The sequence below is a fragment of the Equus quagga genome, chromosome 1, assembly GCF_021613505.1.
Source record: "Equus quagga isolate Etosha38 chromosome 1, UCLA_HA_Equagga_1.0, whole genome shotgun sequence".
Taxonomy (NCBI): domain Eukaryota; kingdom Metazoa; phylum Chordata; class Mammalia; order Perissodactyla; family Equidae; genus Equus; species Equus quagga.
The window spans coordinates 168,839,683-168,853,361 of NC_060267.1; the positions used below are offsets into that span (position 1 = coordinate 168,839,683).

General features: G+C 53.8%; 1 protein-coding gene across 2 annotated transcripts in view; it reads right to left on the reverse strand.

Annotated features, from left to right (window-relative positions):
- The window catches only part of KY (kyphoscoliosis peptidase), a 43,579-nt gene that overhangs the window by 10,466 nt on the left and 19,434 nt on the right, over positions 1-13,679 (reverse strand). Inside the window, exons 5-8 of one of the 2 annotated variants that reach the window (XM_046646588.1) lie at positions 13,178-13,240; positions 10,193-10,275; positions 7,538-7,646; positions 6,381-6,498 (exon numbers count right to left, since the gene is read on the reverse strand). In XM_046646588.1, coding sequence (XP_046502544.1) covers positions 6,381-6,498; positions 7,538-7,646; positions 10,193-10,275; positions 13,178-13,240 — 373 coding nt within the window. Of the gene's footprint in view, positions 1-6,380; positions 6,499-7,537; positions 7,647-10,192; positions 10,276-12,160; positions 12,334-13,177; positions 13,241-13,679 lie in introns of those variants that run through there. The other variant, XM_046646596.1, reaches the window with a different exon arrangement.

A 13,679-nucleotide genomic window follows, 5' to 3' on the forward strand; every position in this document is an offset into this window, starting at 1 on the left:
TGGTGGCCAGGATCCTTCCGTGGACCAGGTCTGCAGTCTCAGTTGCTCCAAACAGGAGGGCCATGGAGCCTCTCAGAGTAATGGGGAGAAATGGCTACTTACTCACTATAGGAACGGGGGGAAATGTTCCCTCTAAAAACGATCACTTAAGTTAGTAGAATGTTAGATTAAATATTACTTATCTTTACCCACATGTCATTTGTTGAGAGAGTCAGTGAGGCAAAATGGAGAGCCTGGGGGTTCCCAGACCCCACCGCACCATGGTGCTGCTTGCGGTGCACACAATGACCCCATCCCCCATGACCCTGTCCCTGTGGGGCCTGCATCCCCCTCCCTGCAGTGCGGGCCCCTCTGCTGAGGTGCCTTCTGGGCTCGGATGTCCCACAGTCCAGCGCTTCTGCCTGCAGCTTTGCAAAAGGAAGTCCAGGCCTCCAAGGCTGTCCAAGAAATCCCACGAGAACAGACCAGCTGGGCCTGCGGGAAGGGTTCTGGGAGCTCTCGCGGGCTGGGGCAGAGCAAGAGAACCTGCATCCTGATGTTCAGCTTGTCTGCTAGTAAAGACCAAAACCGACTCCTGGGGCAGAAGGGCGGCCCAGAGGCAGGAGGCCCCAGGAGGCAGCAGGCTGAGGAGACCTCAGAGGAGAGAAGGGGCAGTGGGGAGCCCTGGCGAAGCCCCTGCCTCATCAGCTGCCACGCTGCAGAGGACAGCCGGAGGGATGCAGGCCGAGGGGGCGTTCTCGGGATGCAAGATCTGAACGTGTTTATAGTCTTAGAGAAACAGCTAGCAGGGCTTAGAGAAACAGCTAGCAGGGACGGAGGGGCGAGGCAGGGCCAGGAGGGTGCCTGCATACACGGAAGAGGAAAGACGGGGGAGGGCAGAGTGAGAGAGACTTTGCAAAAGTCACCTGGTCTCTTGGTATTGGGATTATGTGTGATTTTCTTTTTCTTCTTTAGACTTCTCTATATTTCCTAAATTTTCAATAACGATTATGTGTTAATTTTAGAATTTGAAAAAATCCATAAATACTACTTGAAATTACATTCTTTGATGAGTTACTTTCTTTCTTGCCCAGAATGTCTGTGCATGACAATTTCTAGGATGATATGGAGTATGGATAAGGGGAGTCCTGGGAACAATGAGGTTTAGAAAATGGCCTGCTTTGCAGTAAGGTGAATGGATTGAGTGGAGCTGTGGACCTCTGGACTCGCTGCCCACTGATGCTCGTCCTCCGCTCAGAGCCACCTGGAGTCAGGAAGGAACGAAGAGCACCGACCGTCCACGTGGCCTCCAAGATTGTGGTAAAATGGAGCAGGCGCTGACGGGGGCAGCATGGCTGGCTCACACTCTGCCTGAATGTCCTCCTAGGAGAAGCCATGTCCCTGGGCAATGTGCCAGGGGGGTGTCCTCCCTCTGAGGGGGTGAAGTGGAGGGAAGATTAGAGAACCAATTAGGGGAGCAGGAGTGAGAGCCCCCGCCCCAAGTCTGGACAGGGCTGAAGGAGGGAGAAGTGAGAGGCAGGACGTCCACCTGGAGTGCTCCAGGCTGCAGTGGACATCACTGGGCCGAGCCAGGGGATCAGGACTCTACTCCCAGCTCTAACCGTCACCTCCAGTGTGACCTTGCCAGCCTCACCATGGGCCAAAGGAAAGGTTGGCATTAAGTGATCTCTGGGGGTCGATTCTCCTCTGACAGGCTGAGGAGAGCCTGGGAGGCTGTGGGGAATGCCTGGGGCAGAATAAAGATGAAAAAATAGGCTCAGCTGTAAGCTATGCCATGCTCGATGTCATGTGAGGGTATTTTATTACCTAGCAGCAATGTGCAAGATGAATTGGACAAAGAAGTCACACTGTAAAGCATTATTATTAATAATCCGTAATTCTCATGCAAAATTGTGGGACTAGTAATTCCAGCCGCTGGTTGCTAGTCAGGATGACGCAAGACCATTTTATGTCATCAAAAGATCACTGACCACACATACTATGTGCAAAGCACTATACCAGGCATGAGCGAATAAAATACCATTATGCGAGGCTATGCTAAGCTATGCTATAATATAATAACTACTGTAACATAATAAAATAAAATACTCCAAAAATAAAGCTCACTGGCTGCCCTAGATGTGCTCATGGTTGGAGGCGGGGGCAGATATGTGAGCCATCGCTAGAACGCTGGTGATAAGCACAGCCCTGGGGAACCCAAGGGAAGAGGAATTTGCTGGAAAGAGCTGGGAGAACACTGAAGAAGGGGCAGGGGATGAGAAATGTTTCCACGTCCGAAATAGCTCTGACCAGTCATCCTAGAGCCCAAAATATCACCCAAGGAGATCTAATAACTTCAGACTGCAGAATCTTGGCTTTTACTTTTGACGTTTTTGAAAACCCCAATGCCAGTGATATTAATTGAGGAGGTGGTGGATCCAGACCGTGACCGTCATTTTACACAGAGATGGTCCAGGCCCCGCCGTAGGATGGCTGAGCTGTTTGGGGAGGGCAGTGCACCCTGCCCACATCAGGTTTTGACCAGAGCCGACCCCCAACTCTGATCACGTCTCCGGGGATGTCTGAGCCACAGGGGAAAAAAGGGAGGGGGAGAGACCGCAGCTGTGGGAGAGGCAACGAAGACCACTCTTTTTTTGGTATCTTATTGAAAATATTGAGATTTCTAGTAGTGAAATGAGGAAATATGTTTTTATTAACTTTAAGCCCAATAGTCACTTTAACTGGGCAAGCATATGTGAATTAGAAATTTTAGGGTCTTGCTATTCCCGAAACATTGGTCCTCAAGAAGGTTAACATTACTGCAATAAAGCTAAATTCTAAACTGACAAAAAAAAATGGTGTTTTCTATACTGCACAGAACAAGCATCGCCATGACTGTGTTTCATAATTTACGTAGTTGATTTCCTATAAATTTGACAGCGTTTTTCTCTTTCTGCTGTGTGCTCCCCTTTCTCTTCTCTTACACCACCCTTATGGCAAGGTCAGTACCTGTAATCACAGCAATAATTCTTTCTCCAGGGCCCTGTTTAGAGCCCCATGAGATGTCACCTCAGGGACCTCTTCTCTGACCTGTGATGAGTCAGCTGTTCAGAGAGGGAGGCTGACTTGCCTGGGGACACACAGCCAGCCAGTGGCCTTATCAGCACCAGGGCTCAGTTGTCCTGATGCACAGTTCTGAGGACTTTGCAATTCACCAGTCCTTTTGTACACCAAAATTTGTTTTAATCTATAAACTTATGGGTGGTGTACAGAGCGAAAGTAAAGGAGGGTTTGCTGTAGTGACATAATTGGTCTTTGCGAGCATTATCCTTCGGTGTGTCTGTAACGGTGGGGGGAATTTAGAGGTCCTTTTTCTGAGGCCCTATGTGACAAAGTCAGGTTTGGGGATAATTTAAGGTTATTCGATGTATCTGCCTCTCCCAGGAGCCTTAGACACTCACTCCCCAGCCTCTGCGGCCTTTGGAGCCAAGTGATGCTTTGGGATTATCAGGGACATCATGCTGAGTGGAAGCATGCCACTGCTCTTGCTCTCTGTGACAGCTGGAGGATGGATGGAAAACCGCTGACATCTGAGTGGTGACAACCAGTCCCCTCAGCACCAAAGCCTCAAACTGGTAATAAGCTCCTGGCTTTATCAAAATTTCTGGAAAATCTGCTACCTGGTGGTGGTGGAGATGTGATAACCGGGGAGGGGGGGGGGGGGCGTGGGGGGATGTTCTAGAGGCTGACTCGGTGGCAGGAAACTGGGGAATTAATCTTGGCCCCTGAGTGAGAATTAAGCAAAATACATTAAGCTTGTGGGGAACTGAGGCAAAAGGAGAGACCTCAATGCTGGACGATAGAAAGTCAGAAAGAAATGGGACCAGCAGTTACAAGCAATAATACCAACAAAAAACCTCACATCAGTTACTTGGGAAAGACGATGAGGAAAGGAATGATGTTGCAAAAATATCTGAATTCCCCACCAAATTACTTTATTAAATCAGTATTTAATGAGGCCATTGCAGAGAGGCGGAATGGACTGGCAGAAGTAATGATGGCCATGTGGGTACAACTCTTGCTAAGAGGCCACTCTGACAACTAAGCAAGAATAAATCAGCAAGTGTGGATTACATGTGTTCGATTATTAAGGAATCAGCTAACAAATTTACCAAACCTTCAGCAGTTATTTTAAAGGTAAGGGGAATTAGGAAAGTGATGCATGCATGAGGCTACTGATCTTTACAGCAAAAGTTGAAGGAATTCAGGCAACTGGGAGGTATTGGGCAATGTGAAGAAGCTTGCACATGGTAACTGCCAGGTTGCAACCTAACTTTAAATGATGCAAAATTTTGGACTGTGTTTTAATGATCAGCTGCAGGCCAGAATATGGCCATTGTTAAGCATCTGAACCAGGCCAAAAAGCTGACAGTTTCATTCAAGGCAAGTGTCAATTTTCTGAGTCTATGTGGGTTTACGTGATGGTAGCAAAGTTCCACAGAGCAAAACCGCTCTAGTACTCAAGAAAGGCAAGAAAGGTTTAAAAAAAACCCCCAAACTCGGGGTTTAACTTGGGGTTAGAAAACCCAAAACTGAATGTTCTCCTTTAGTCCTGCAGTCCTGCCACTAGGCAGTACAGCCCCCAGGGTACAGATGGGGAAACTGAGGCTCCAAGAGGTTAAGTGCCCTCCCAAAGGAACAAAACTAGGAAGTGGTAAAGCAAGGACTGGAAGTTAAGGACAGGTAAACTGAGGACTGGAGAAGTCTAGCACTCCTTCTGTGCCATGCGGGGAAGCTTGTACTGGATAAAGAAGGATACATTCTGCGACTTGAAAACCCTGAGTGTTTTTGAATTTGCAAATTCAGATGAAAATAATTATGTTCTGAATGATGCTAGGCACAAATAAAGCTACAAACAGATAGACGGTTATTCCATTATTTACAAAGAGAATAAGGCCTATTTCAGATGAGTCTTGTGTATAAGGTGTGCTGACGAGGGAGGGAGAGCTGGTGGGCTGTCCTGGAGTGGGGCCTGGAAGGAGCAGCGGGGAGAAGGGAGCAGCGAGCATGAGGAGCTGAAGTGTGGGCAGCGTCAACGGTGCAGGGCTGGAAGGGCAGGTGACGTTAGATTTTGGAGGCCTGGGGAGCCTGGGCAGGGGGGTGGTGAGGATCCCAGTGCCTGGAGAGGCCCAAAGGCACGTGGGGGCACGTGGGTCTGGGGTGGGGATGGTGCTGGGAACATGCAGGGTGGAGAGGCTGCTCTGGCAGTGTGGATGGGGAGCGGAGGGGCCAGCATCTTCTGCACCCTGATCTGCCCTGGGTCCCTCTGGGGCTGTGGTCTCAGGGATGGGCCTTAGAGGTGAGGGAAGAGAACAGAGAGTGAGCAGGAGGGTTGGAGCAACATAGGGCCAGGCGCCTGTCCATGCTTGGCGGTGGTGATGGGGGTGGGAGGCCGTACAACTGGGGGTCAGGCCAGGAATAGGCTGTGTGCCCCCCAGGAGCAGGATGTCTTGCAGCTGCCCGTGCAACACTGACACATCACAGCTGCTGCCTGTGGACTCTAAGTGTTTGTTGCTACGCTTCAGTCCTGTGGGCTGACAGCTGGGTGCCTGAGAAGACCCTTCCCAGAAGCCTGCAGAGACACTGGGCAGCAGTCCATCCACCCCCCGTGGAGGGCGCTTTTTAGTGGCCCACAGGGCTGGCCGATTACTTCTTGGGGAGCCCAGCAGAGCTCAGAGAGTGGGCCCAGGAAGCTGCAGGGGTCAGCGGGGCTCCCCTAGCCTTGAATCTGTCTCGAGGTCACTCGGAACCAGCAATAAATTTCCTTACCAGCCACGTGCCTGCTGTCACCCCTGCTGGCAACCTGGCCAGTGCTCACTTCCAGAGCAATGACAATGGAGCCCAGAGGCTCCAAGAGAGAAGCTGCCTCCTCGTTATTCAGCTTTTCCAACTGACGCATCTTTCCAGGTAGGAGAGTGTTTGTCTCCCCCGAGAGAGAGGTCCCCTGCGCCAGCCCCGAGGACAGCCTTTCACAGTCCCCTTGGCGACAGCAGCTACCGTCCTCCCGTTCCCAGACCTGCCATTCTTCTAACCTTCAGCTGCACAGAGATGGGAGAAGGTGGAAAAAGGGCCTTTTATAACGAAATTATCTCTGTGCATTCATCTGCCATTATGTTAATGCATCGCGAAGCCCGGCAGATGGTACAAAGTCAATTATGCTGGTGTTAAAAAGGGAGAAATTGACCTTTTCAGGACTCACTTGGATTCCAGGACAGAGTTTGCAAACTCAGGTTTCAGGCCTGGCATGTGGGCGAAGGCATACAGTGCTTTGGAAGGGGAAAGATGTGGGTCCGCGTGGTCAGCCCTGGGGCTGCCTGCCTTTCCCCAGACTCCTCTCGTACCTGCACATTTTCTCAAAGAGCCCGGCGTAGCCGTCACAGTTGGTCTTCTGGGTCCGCAGGATGTCAGTGGGTTTGAAGGCCTGGCGGTCCTTCTCCTGGGCAGCCTCGATGTCGTACTCTGGAGGGCAGAGGAGGAGGCCGTGAGAAGCCAGGTCCTGGGAGGCTGGTGCAGGGGAGAGGAGGGGGTTCCACTGCCCGCAGCACTGCCCCCGCCCTCGGCTGTACTTTCTGCATCATTTGGGCTGGCCTCCCTCAGGCCCAGGAGAAGCCACTGTGGGCTGAGTGGGGCAAGAGCTTGCCCAGGCTGAGCTGCTGGAGTTGGGGTGGGAAGAGGTGGCCCCTCAGGCACTATGGCCCGTGTCAGGTGAGTTCATCCTCTCAGCTGCTGCATCCTAACTCCTGCTCTGGGAGGACGAAGGAAGAGCCCAGTGGCAGCGGGTCGGGAAAGCCCTACTGGTCATAATGTCACAGGGAAAATACCGGGTCTGCCTCACCACCTGGCTCCTCCATCGACTGCAAGGGGCTAGCAACCAACATGGGGCTTGGTTTGACCTGCTGAGACTCCCAAGGCTGTCCGGTGCCGAGCTGTGGGCAGCTGCACAGGCCCAGGCCCCTGAGGTGGCTCTGAGAAGCTGGAGACTGGGCTGAGATCGTGGCCAAGGTCGCCGATGTGGGAATAGGGAGCAGGGACAACAGAGCCTGCCCTTCCTGGTGCTGGTACTTTAAGAGGCTGGTGGTGTTGCAGTAACTTTTCAAACAGCTGTGACTCCTCCCCAACCGATGGTCATCCTTCTTGGAGATGACCTTCTGTCCTGAGTTCTCATCTCTGTGGAGCAGGTTTCCCAGGAAGCCAGGGCTGAGGGAAGGCTGCCCCTGGATGAGGGCCTCAGCTCTGGCCACTGGCTGTGGGCAAAGGGCCACAAGGGATCCCCCAGCCAACGACCCTTCACGGAGAACATTAGCACAGGGCGAGCTTTACCCTCCTCGGTTAGTCTTTGGTTATTCAACCCAGCCATCTGGGAACCCCTCTCCTCCACCTTCCATCTCACTCCACACACTGTGATCGAGTGAGTCCCAGAGACCCTCCCCTGGGAACAGGGGCCAGCAGGAAGTGGCATCCAGGGATCCCAGCGCAGTAGCGCCGCAGGTGGGCCTACCTATGTGGTGGCAGATCCAGATCCAGATGGCACGGACCCTCTCCAGGTCACTGTGGGCCTCCTGGAGTAGGTCGCTCACCAGCTCATCCAGGCCACTCTTGACTGTCACCTGGGGAGTTATTGCTTAATGGGTACAGAGTTTCTGTTTAGGGTGAGGAAAGCATTTGGAAGTAGATAGTGGTGATGGTTGTAGAACACTGTAAATGTAATTAATGTCACTGAGTTGTACACTTAAAAATGATTCAAATGGCAATATTATGTTATATATATTTTACTACAATAATAAAAAAGAATAAATTAGGTTTTCTCACAGGGACCCTCAGGAGGAAACAGGGTTGGTGTTGCTGGAAAGGCAGCCTGACCATGTTCAATCTTTGCTGAGAAGCCCGGGTGACTGGGGGTCAGTTCCTGCATTAGTTGCCCTGCCTTCCTCAGCCTCCAGCCCAGGGTACTCCCTGGCCTCGTTGTCTCCTGGAGCCACTGCCCATATCTGAACTCCAGGACTTTCTGCCTCCGACATGCCCAGCTGCCCCCACTTCCTTTTCCTCCAGCTTCAACTCCATAGTCCTGTCTTTTCCCCTCTCCTGGGGCCTGGAACAGCGCTGACACATGGCACGCCTGCACTGTGACAGCCTGGCTGACTCCCGACTTAGCCCCAGACTTTGGCCCTATGGCTTCTGCTCCTTTGGTCCCATCCTCTAGGTGGCAGCTTGCTCCGACCATCCACTGCTCTGTGGCTGGATCTCTGGCCTCAGCTGGGCTCCTGGCACTGCTCTCTGAGCCTGGCCAGCAGCCTGTCCCATCCCCTCTGGCAGCCATTACAACATACCCCACCCTCCTCAGACTCTGGACACTCGTGCCCCTCTCACTCCCCTCACTCTGGCAGATGACCTGGTCTCCGGCTCCACGAGGCCCTGGTGGGACTTCCTTACTTCCTGCTCCCCATCTTTCCTCTCTCTCACCTGCTCAGCAGCCTCTCTGTTGGCCTGGAGTCCAGGCCTCCTGCCTTTGGAGGGCCTGCTCCTCCTCAAGGCATGCCCTTGCTCGCCTGTGTCCTGCTCCCCCTTCTGTCCTGGCTGTCCCTTCCCTTCCTGTCTGCCTGTCTCTTCCAAGCGGCCCCCAATCTCTCTCTCAGGACACCCCACGCCTAGTCTCCCCTTCTTTGCCGGGCTCCTGTGGGGTCTCCTCTCCATTTGTGCCTCAGCCAGACTCCAGCAGGCTGAGGCCTCCAACCCTCCTCTGAACTGCCCCTCCGGAAGTAAGAAGTGCCTCGGTGCCGGTGCCGGTGCCCATGTAGTGAAAACGAGTCTGTGCTACCCTCGCCTGACCAGACTACACAGCTCCCCTTGGGAGCCCCTCCCTGCACCTTCCAGCACACTGATCCTTCCTGGCCTTGCCCAGCCTCTTTGGTGGCCTCAGACCCTGTGGACCTCCTGTCCTGCCCTCCCCAAGATGACACCCACCCAATGGCCTCAGCTCTTAGCTAAATCTGATGGCTCCCGAATCAGTGTTTTGGGCCCAGACCTCTCCAGGCTGGAAACAGCTCCCGGCTCGGATACAGCTCCGGCCCAGTGGTCTTTTCCACTGGACGTGCCACAGGTCCTAGAGCCCATCGCTCCCTAAGCAAATTGATCACTCTCCCCGCCCCCCAACTTGCTCCTTCTCCCTTGCTCCCTGTGGTGAGGAATTGCCCCACCCTCCCTCCCTCCCTCAGTCCAGCGCCCCGGAGCCCCTCTCCTGCCTTCCGCCTCACTCCATACACACTGCGGACCGCGGCCTTCCTCTCTGCCTCTAGCTCAGCGCTGACCTTTCGGGTCCTCTCTGTTCTCAATGTCCTCGCTTATCCAGGTCATGCCTCCTGCCAAGACAGCCCGATGTCCCCCTACTGACATCCCTGCCTCTAATCTGACTTGATCCCTGCTCTATCCATCCACTCACCAATTCAACAAACAAGGATCCTGAGTACCTACTATGTGCCAACCACAGGGTGGTCTTTCTCAGACTAGACAGTCTCCCTGTCTACTGTCCTAGGATGACTCACTCTGATGTCAGCAATGGGTCCAGATCCTTGGCCCTTCCTACCAGACTGTGTGGGGAGGCTCTTGCCTGGCTCCCAGGACCCCAGTGTGTCCCTGGTGCTTCAGCTCTTGTAGCTGCCCTTCCTCACCCTAGATGTGCCCAGACCCAGAGGAGTGAGAGCTCAGAGCCCATGTGCCCCAGGGGTGAGCATGGCTGTGGTCACAATGGGGGCTGGCCATCTGCATCCATGGCCAGCCCCAATTCTCATGTTCTCTTCTTTCATGGTCTGGGGCTGGCATGGCTCAGCAGTAGCAATGCCCAAATGGGCAGGGGGAGGGCAGGATAGGGCTGGCCAGAGGGGCCTGCCAATGGGGCGGCCACAGGGGCTGTAGTCTGGGGTGGGAGTGCCAGGATCGTGGGTAGGGTAGGGGGATGGAATAGCCTTTGGTGCTGGGCAGGGGCCTCTGCCTTGGGCCTTCTGTCCCCCACCTATTTGCTGTGAAAGACACCCATGGCCATTCCTCCAAGGGGCTCAGAACACTCTCAGGAGGGGTCTGGGGAGAGGCTTTGCTACCCTGGCTTGGGGAACTCCAGCCACGCTAGGGGCCCCGTGGGGAGAGGGGCTGGCTCTCCTACCTGTGAGGCATAGGTGTCCAGTTTCTCAAACTGCCGCAGGTCCAGGGGCATGGATTTCAGGCTGGACCGATCCCAGGGGTAGGCTGGAAACACAAGCAGGCAGCTGCTGAGACCTGCTGACGAGGGCTGCCTGGCCCAGGCCTCATCTTTTTGAGGAGCTATGACTGCCTGACCTTTCACATGATTCCCAAAGTCTGGAACACTGCTCCCAGCACTCTATTTCCTAGAGGGTTTCTTGGTCTCATTGGTTTGGGAACTATGGCGACTCCTCTGGTCCTCTTGGAGACTCACAGGGAACGTGAGCCTATCTGTAGCCCCAAGGGGTCAGCGATAAAGAGACTGATCTCACCTCAACAGGCTTGCTGCCCCTAGTCCGATGGGTGATGGAATCCCCTTCTCCTCACCCTTGGGTTTTCTGCAGATTCCCTGTTAACTTTCCCAGGAATGAGCGCTCTGTGGAAAGTGTCCAGGCAACGTTGCTAGCCCCTGATGGGCTCAGGGTGGGAGGGTCCTGCCACAGCATGGTGCCTGGTGGAGAGGGGCTACAGAGCACCCTGGGGGTAGGAGGAGGGTGCGGGAGGGCCGGGCCATCTGGGCCCCCATTGGGGGAGGTGGGTCTGGCACTCAGACAGGTTTCCTCCCTTACCCATGGTCAACTGGCAATAGAAGACCCCAAGAAAGCCAAGTGTGTTCTGGCAACAGGCACCCAAGGTACCGTGGGGGAGCCCTTGAGGCTGTGCCTTGTAGCCATTCATCCAAGTCTAGCCTTTCTCACAGGAAGCCTGGACACAGGACAGCCCTCATCAGCTGTTGCAGGGCTAACTGACCAGTGGTCAGACCAACAGATGGACAGACAGCAGACCTCTGTCCCAGCCCAGAAGAGAGCCTGGGCTTGGCCAGGATCCTTCTTATTCAAGGCCCCCTGAGCCAGGCTGACCAAAATCAGGCAAATTTGGTGGGAGACAGGGAGGGGGTGAGAGGAGGATGGGGCGAAAGGGGACAATCCCCTGACTCATGTGGACCCACCCACCTCTCAGCCTGCCATGTCAGGAGACTCTGAGTGTCGGGTGAGTGAGGGGAGCTGGTGGGGCCCCAGGGTATGGCAGCACCTTGGGAAGAGCAGAGTGACTGGGCAAGTGCCTGGTGGGGCTGCCTGAGGCCAGGGTTCTAGTCGGGGCCAGACCTCCACCTCACTAGGGGGCGCTGGACCCAGACACTGGGCCTCAGGCGCATATCTACGGGGCTCCTGGGAGAGTGAAAGAGATGGTGGGTCACATTGTAAGGTCGTTGTCACTACTCTCCGGGGCTGTGGGGTACAGGGTGGGGGTCCTCGCAGGCAAGTGCGGGAGCAGGGGAATGAAGCTTCTCTGCCCCGTGGGGGGCTACAGCTGCATTTGTCCACATCCCTGAGGGTCTCTTACTCCCGTACTGTAGACCCAAGAGATGTGGTAAGAGGGTGGGGGGGGAGTTACCACCAGCTCTGGCCCGAGCTGCCCCACAACCCGCTGGGAGTGTGGGATGAGAGGCAGTGCTGGTGGTTAGGCAGCTGGCCAATGCTGGCCACCGAGGAGATCCCTGCCCACAGTCAAGCACTTCCCCACTGTCCAAGGTCTGTTCCTATTAGGAACCAGGTCTTCTTCCTTCTCAGCCTCACTCTGCTCCCCTACTTCCTGCTGACACACTCTCTGGGGGGGTTTGGTCTCTTTGACTGGAAGCCCCTGACTGGGTTCTCGCCATAGCACATCCTCTGACATATCCAGGATCTGAGGGCTGTTCCTCTCTTGAGACGGGGCAGGGCATGCTGTGGGCAGGCAGGCTATGGCTTCACCCAGCAACCTAGCATTTTCTTTCTTCATTTTTCTGCTCCTTCTACAAGAACCAAGACCTTTCCTGGACTCCCCTAAATCCTTTTGGCCTGTACAAGCTTACATTGGAGCTCCCTTGAAGCCCAGCGCCATTGTTGCTCACCCCTCGGGTGCTGGAGCTGGGATCTCTTGCCTCCCATTACTTAGATCACCATCAGTGCCCATCCTGTGTGGTCTGAGTGCAGCCCCGGCTCTGCCAGCCCTTTAGAAGGAGTGAAGACACAGCAGCTGGCCCTGCTGAGCTTCACACTTCTCAGCGCCCCTCCCTCTGCAGAATCTGGGCCTGCCATTCTCTGACAAGGACCATCACGGCGACCTAAGTGGATATGAAGTGGGCCTACACAGTTAACAAGTTTCCACTCAGAACAGCTCTGCAAATGAGGTCTCCCCTGACCCCATTTAGAAGAAGGATGGCATTTCTAAAATGGGACTGAAAACCTGATTACTGGTTTTACCTTTTTTTTGTTTCCATGTTACAATATCTGAACATTAAAAATAATTGTAATGATTTATGCCTCATTAAATTTACCTTTTGAGCAGATTATATAAGATCCAAATATGATTTTGCATAAATACATTTAACGTACTAGTGGCGTTAACTAAAATTATTCTAATTTTCAAGCAAAACAACAGGAAGAAGTGCCAAGCTGCACCAACCCTTAGATGCCATCTGGTCTACTGAGGCCCAGAAAGGCGAGTGAGGGACAAAAGCAGGATTCGAACCAAGGTCATCTATCACCCAATTCAGGGTTTCCTCCTCTGCCCCACTCTGCTTATTCACAAGCCTCCTATCTCACAGATGTTTGGCATTCCATTTAAAGTTAACACAATTCTGAATTCTGTTCTCAATATGTTTCCTGAAATGGGCTGCGTTGTTATTGGTGGGTTTATCCTGTAGTTTTGGGATCCCGTCTGGTGTGTGAGCTTTTCACTTCTCCACCTGTGTCCATGGCAGACATTGCTAATCAATCATGATACTCCTCTCCCCCTGGCCCGTAGCAGCCCCAGATCTCAGCACAGTGCCCTAGGGAGCCATTTCCAGTTGATGGATGATTGGCCCATGAGGCTAAACCAATTCGCCATCCCGGAGAATGGCTCTCAAGAAGGCTCCGTAACTTACCATGGGCGTCTTTCCCCCCAGGCTGCCGGGGTCTTGTGTTTCCATTTTTATCGCCTTGTAAACCTACAATATCCCAAAGGTCAGAAGTAGAGAAGACACTTCAGAAGACATAGAAATGCAAGCACAGACGAGTTTCTGTGTGGTGATCCTTGCCTCTGACCCCTCATCTTCACTCTCCTTGACTCTCCTTCTTGCAGCCTTCTTGCTCCCATCCCCACCCACCACTGAACTGCTGCTGCAACTGCCCTGGGCTTCCTGGTGAGGCAGAGGGAGGACCAGGAACCAGGGAAGGGATGATGAGAGAGAGGCCTGCAGTCTGGAGCAGAGGTGGAATTTGCTCTGACATCAACACTCTGGATTACTCAGTGAGCCCACCTGGAGCCTGATGCTCCTGCCCTCATCTGATCCTCCTGCCATCTCGGAACACAGCGGGAGATGCTGAGAGCACCAGCGAATTCCCTGCCAGAAAACCCCGGACAAGCACTGACCGAGGGCAGACAGG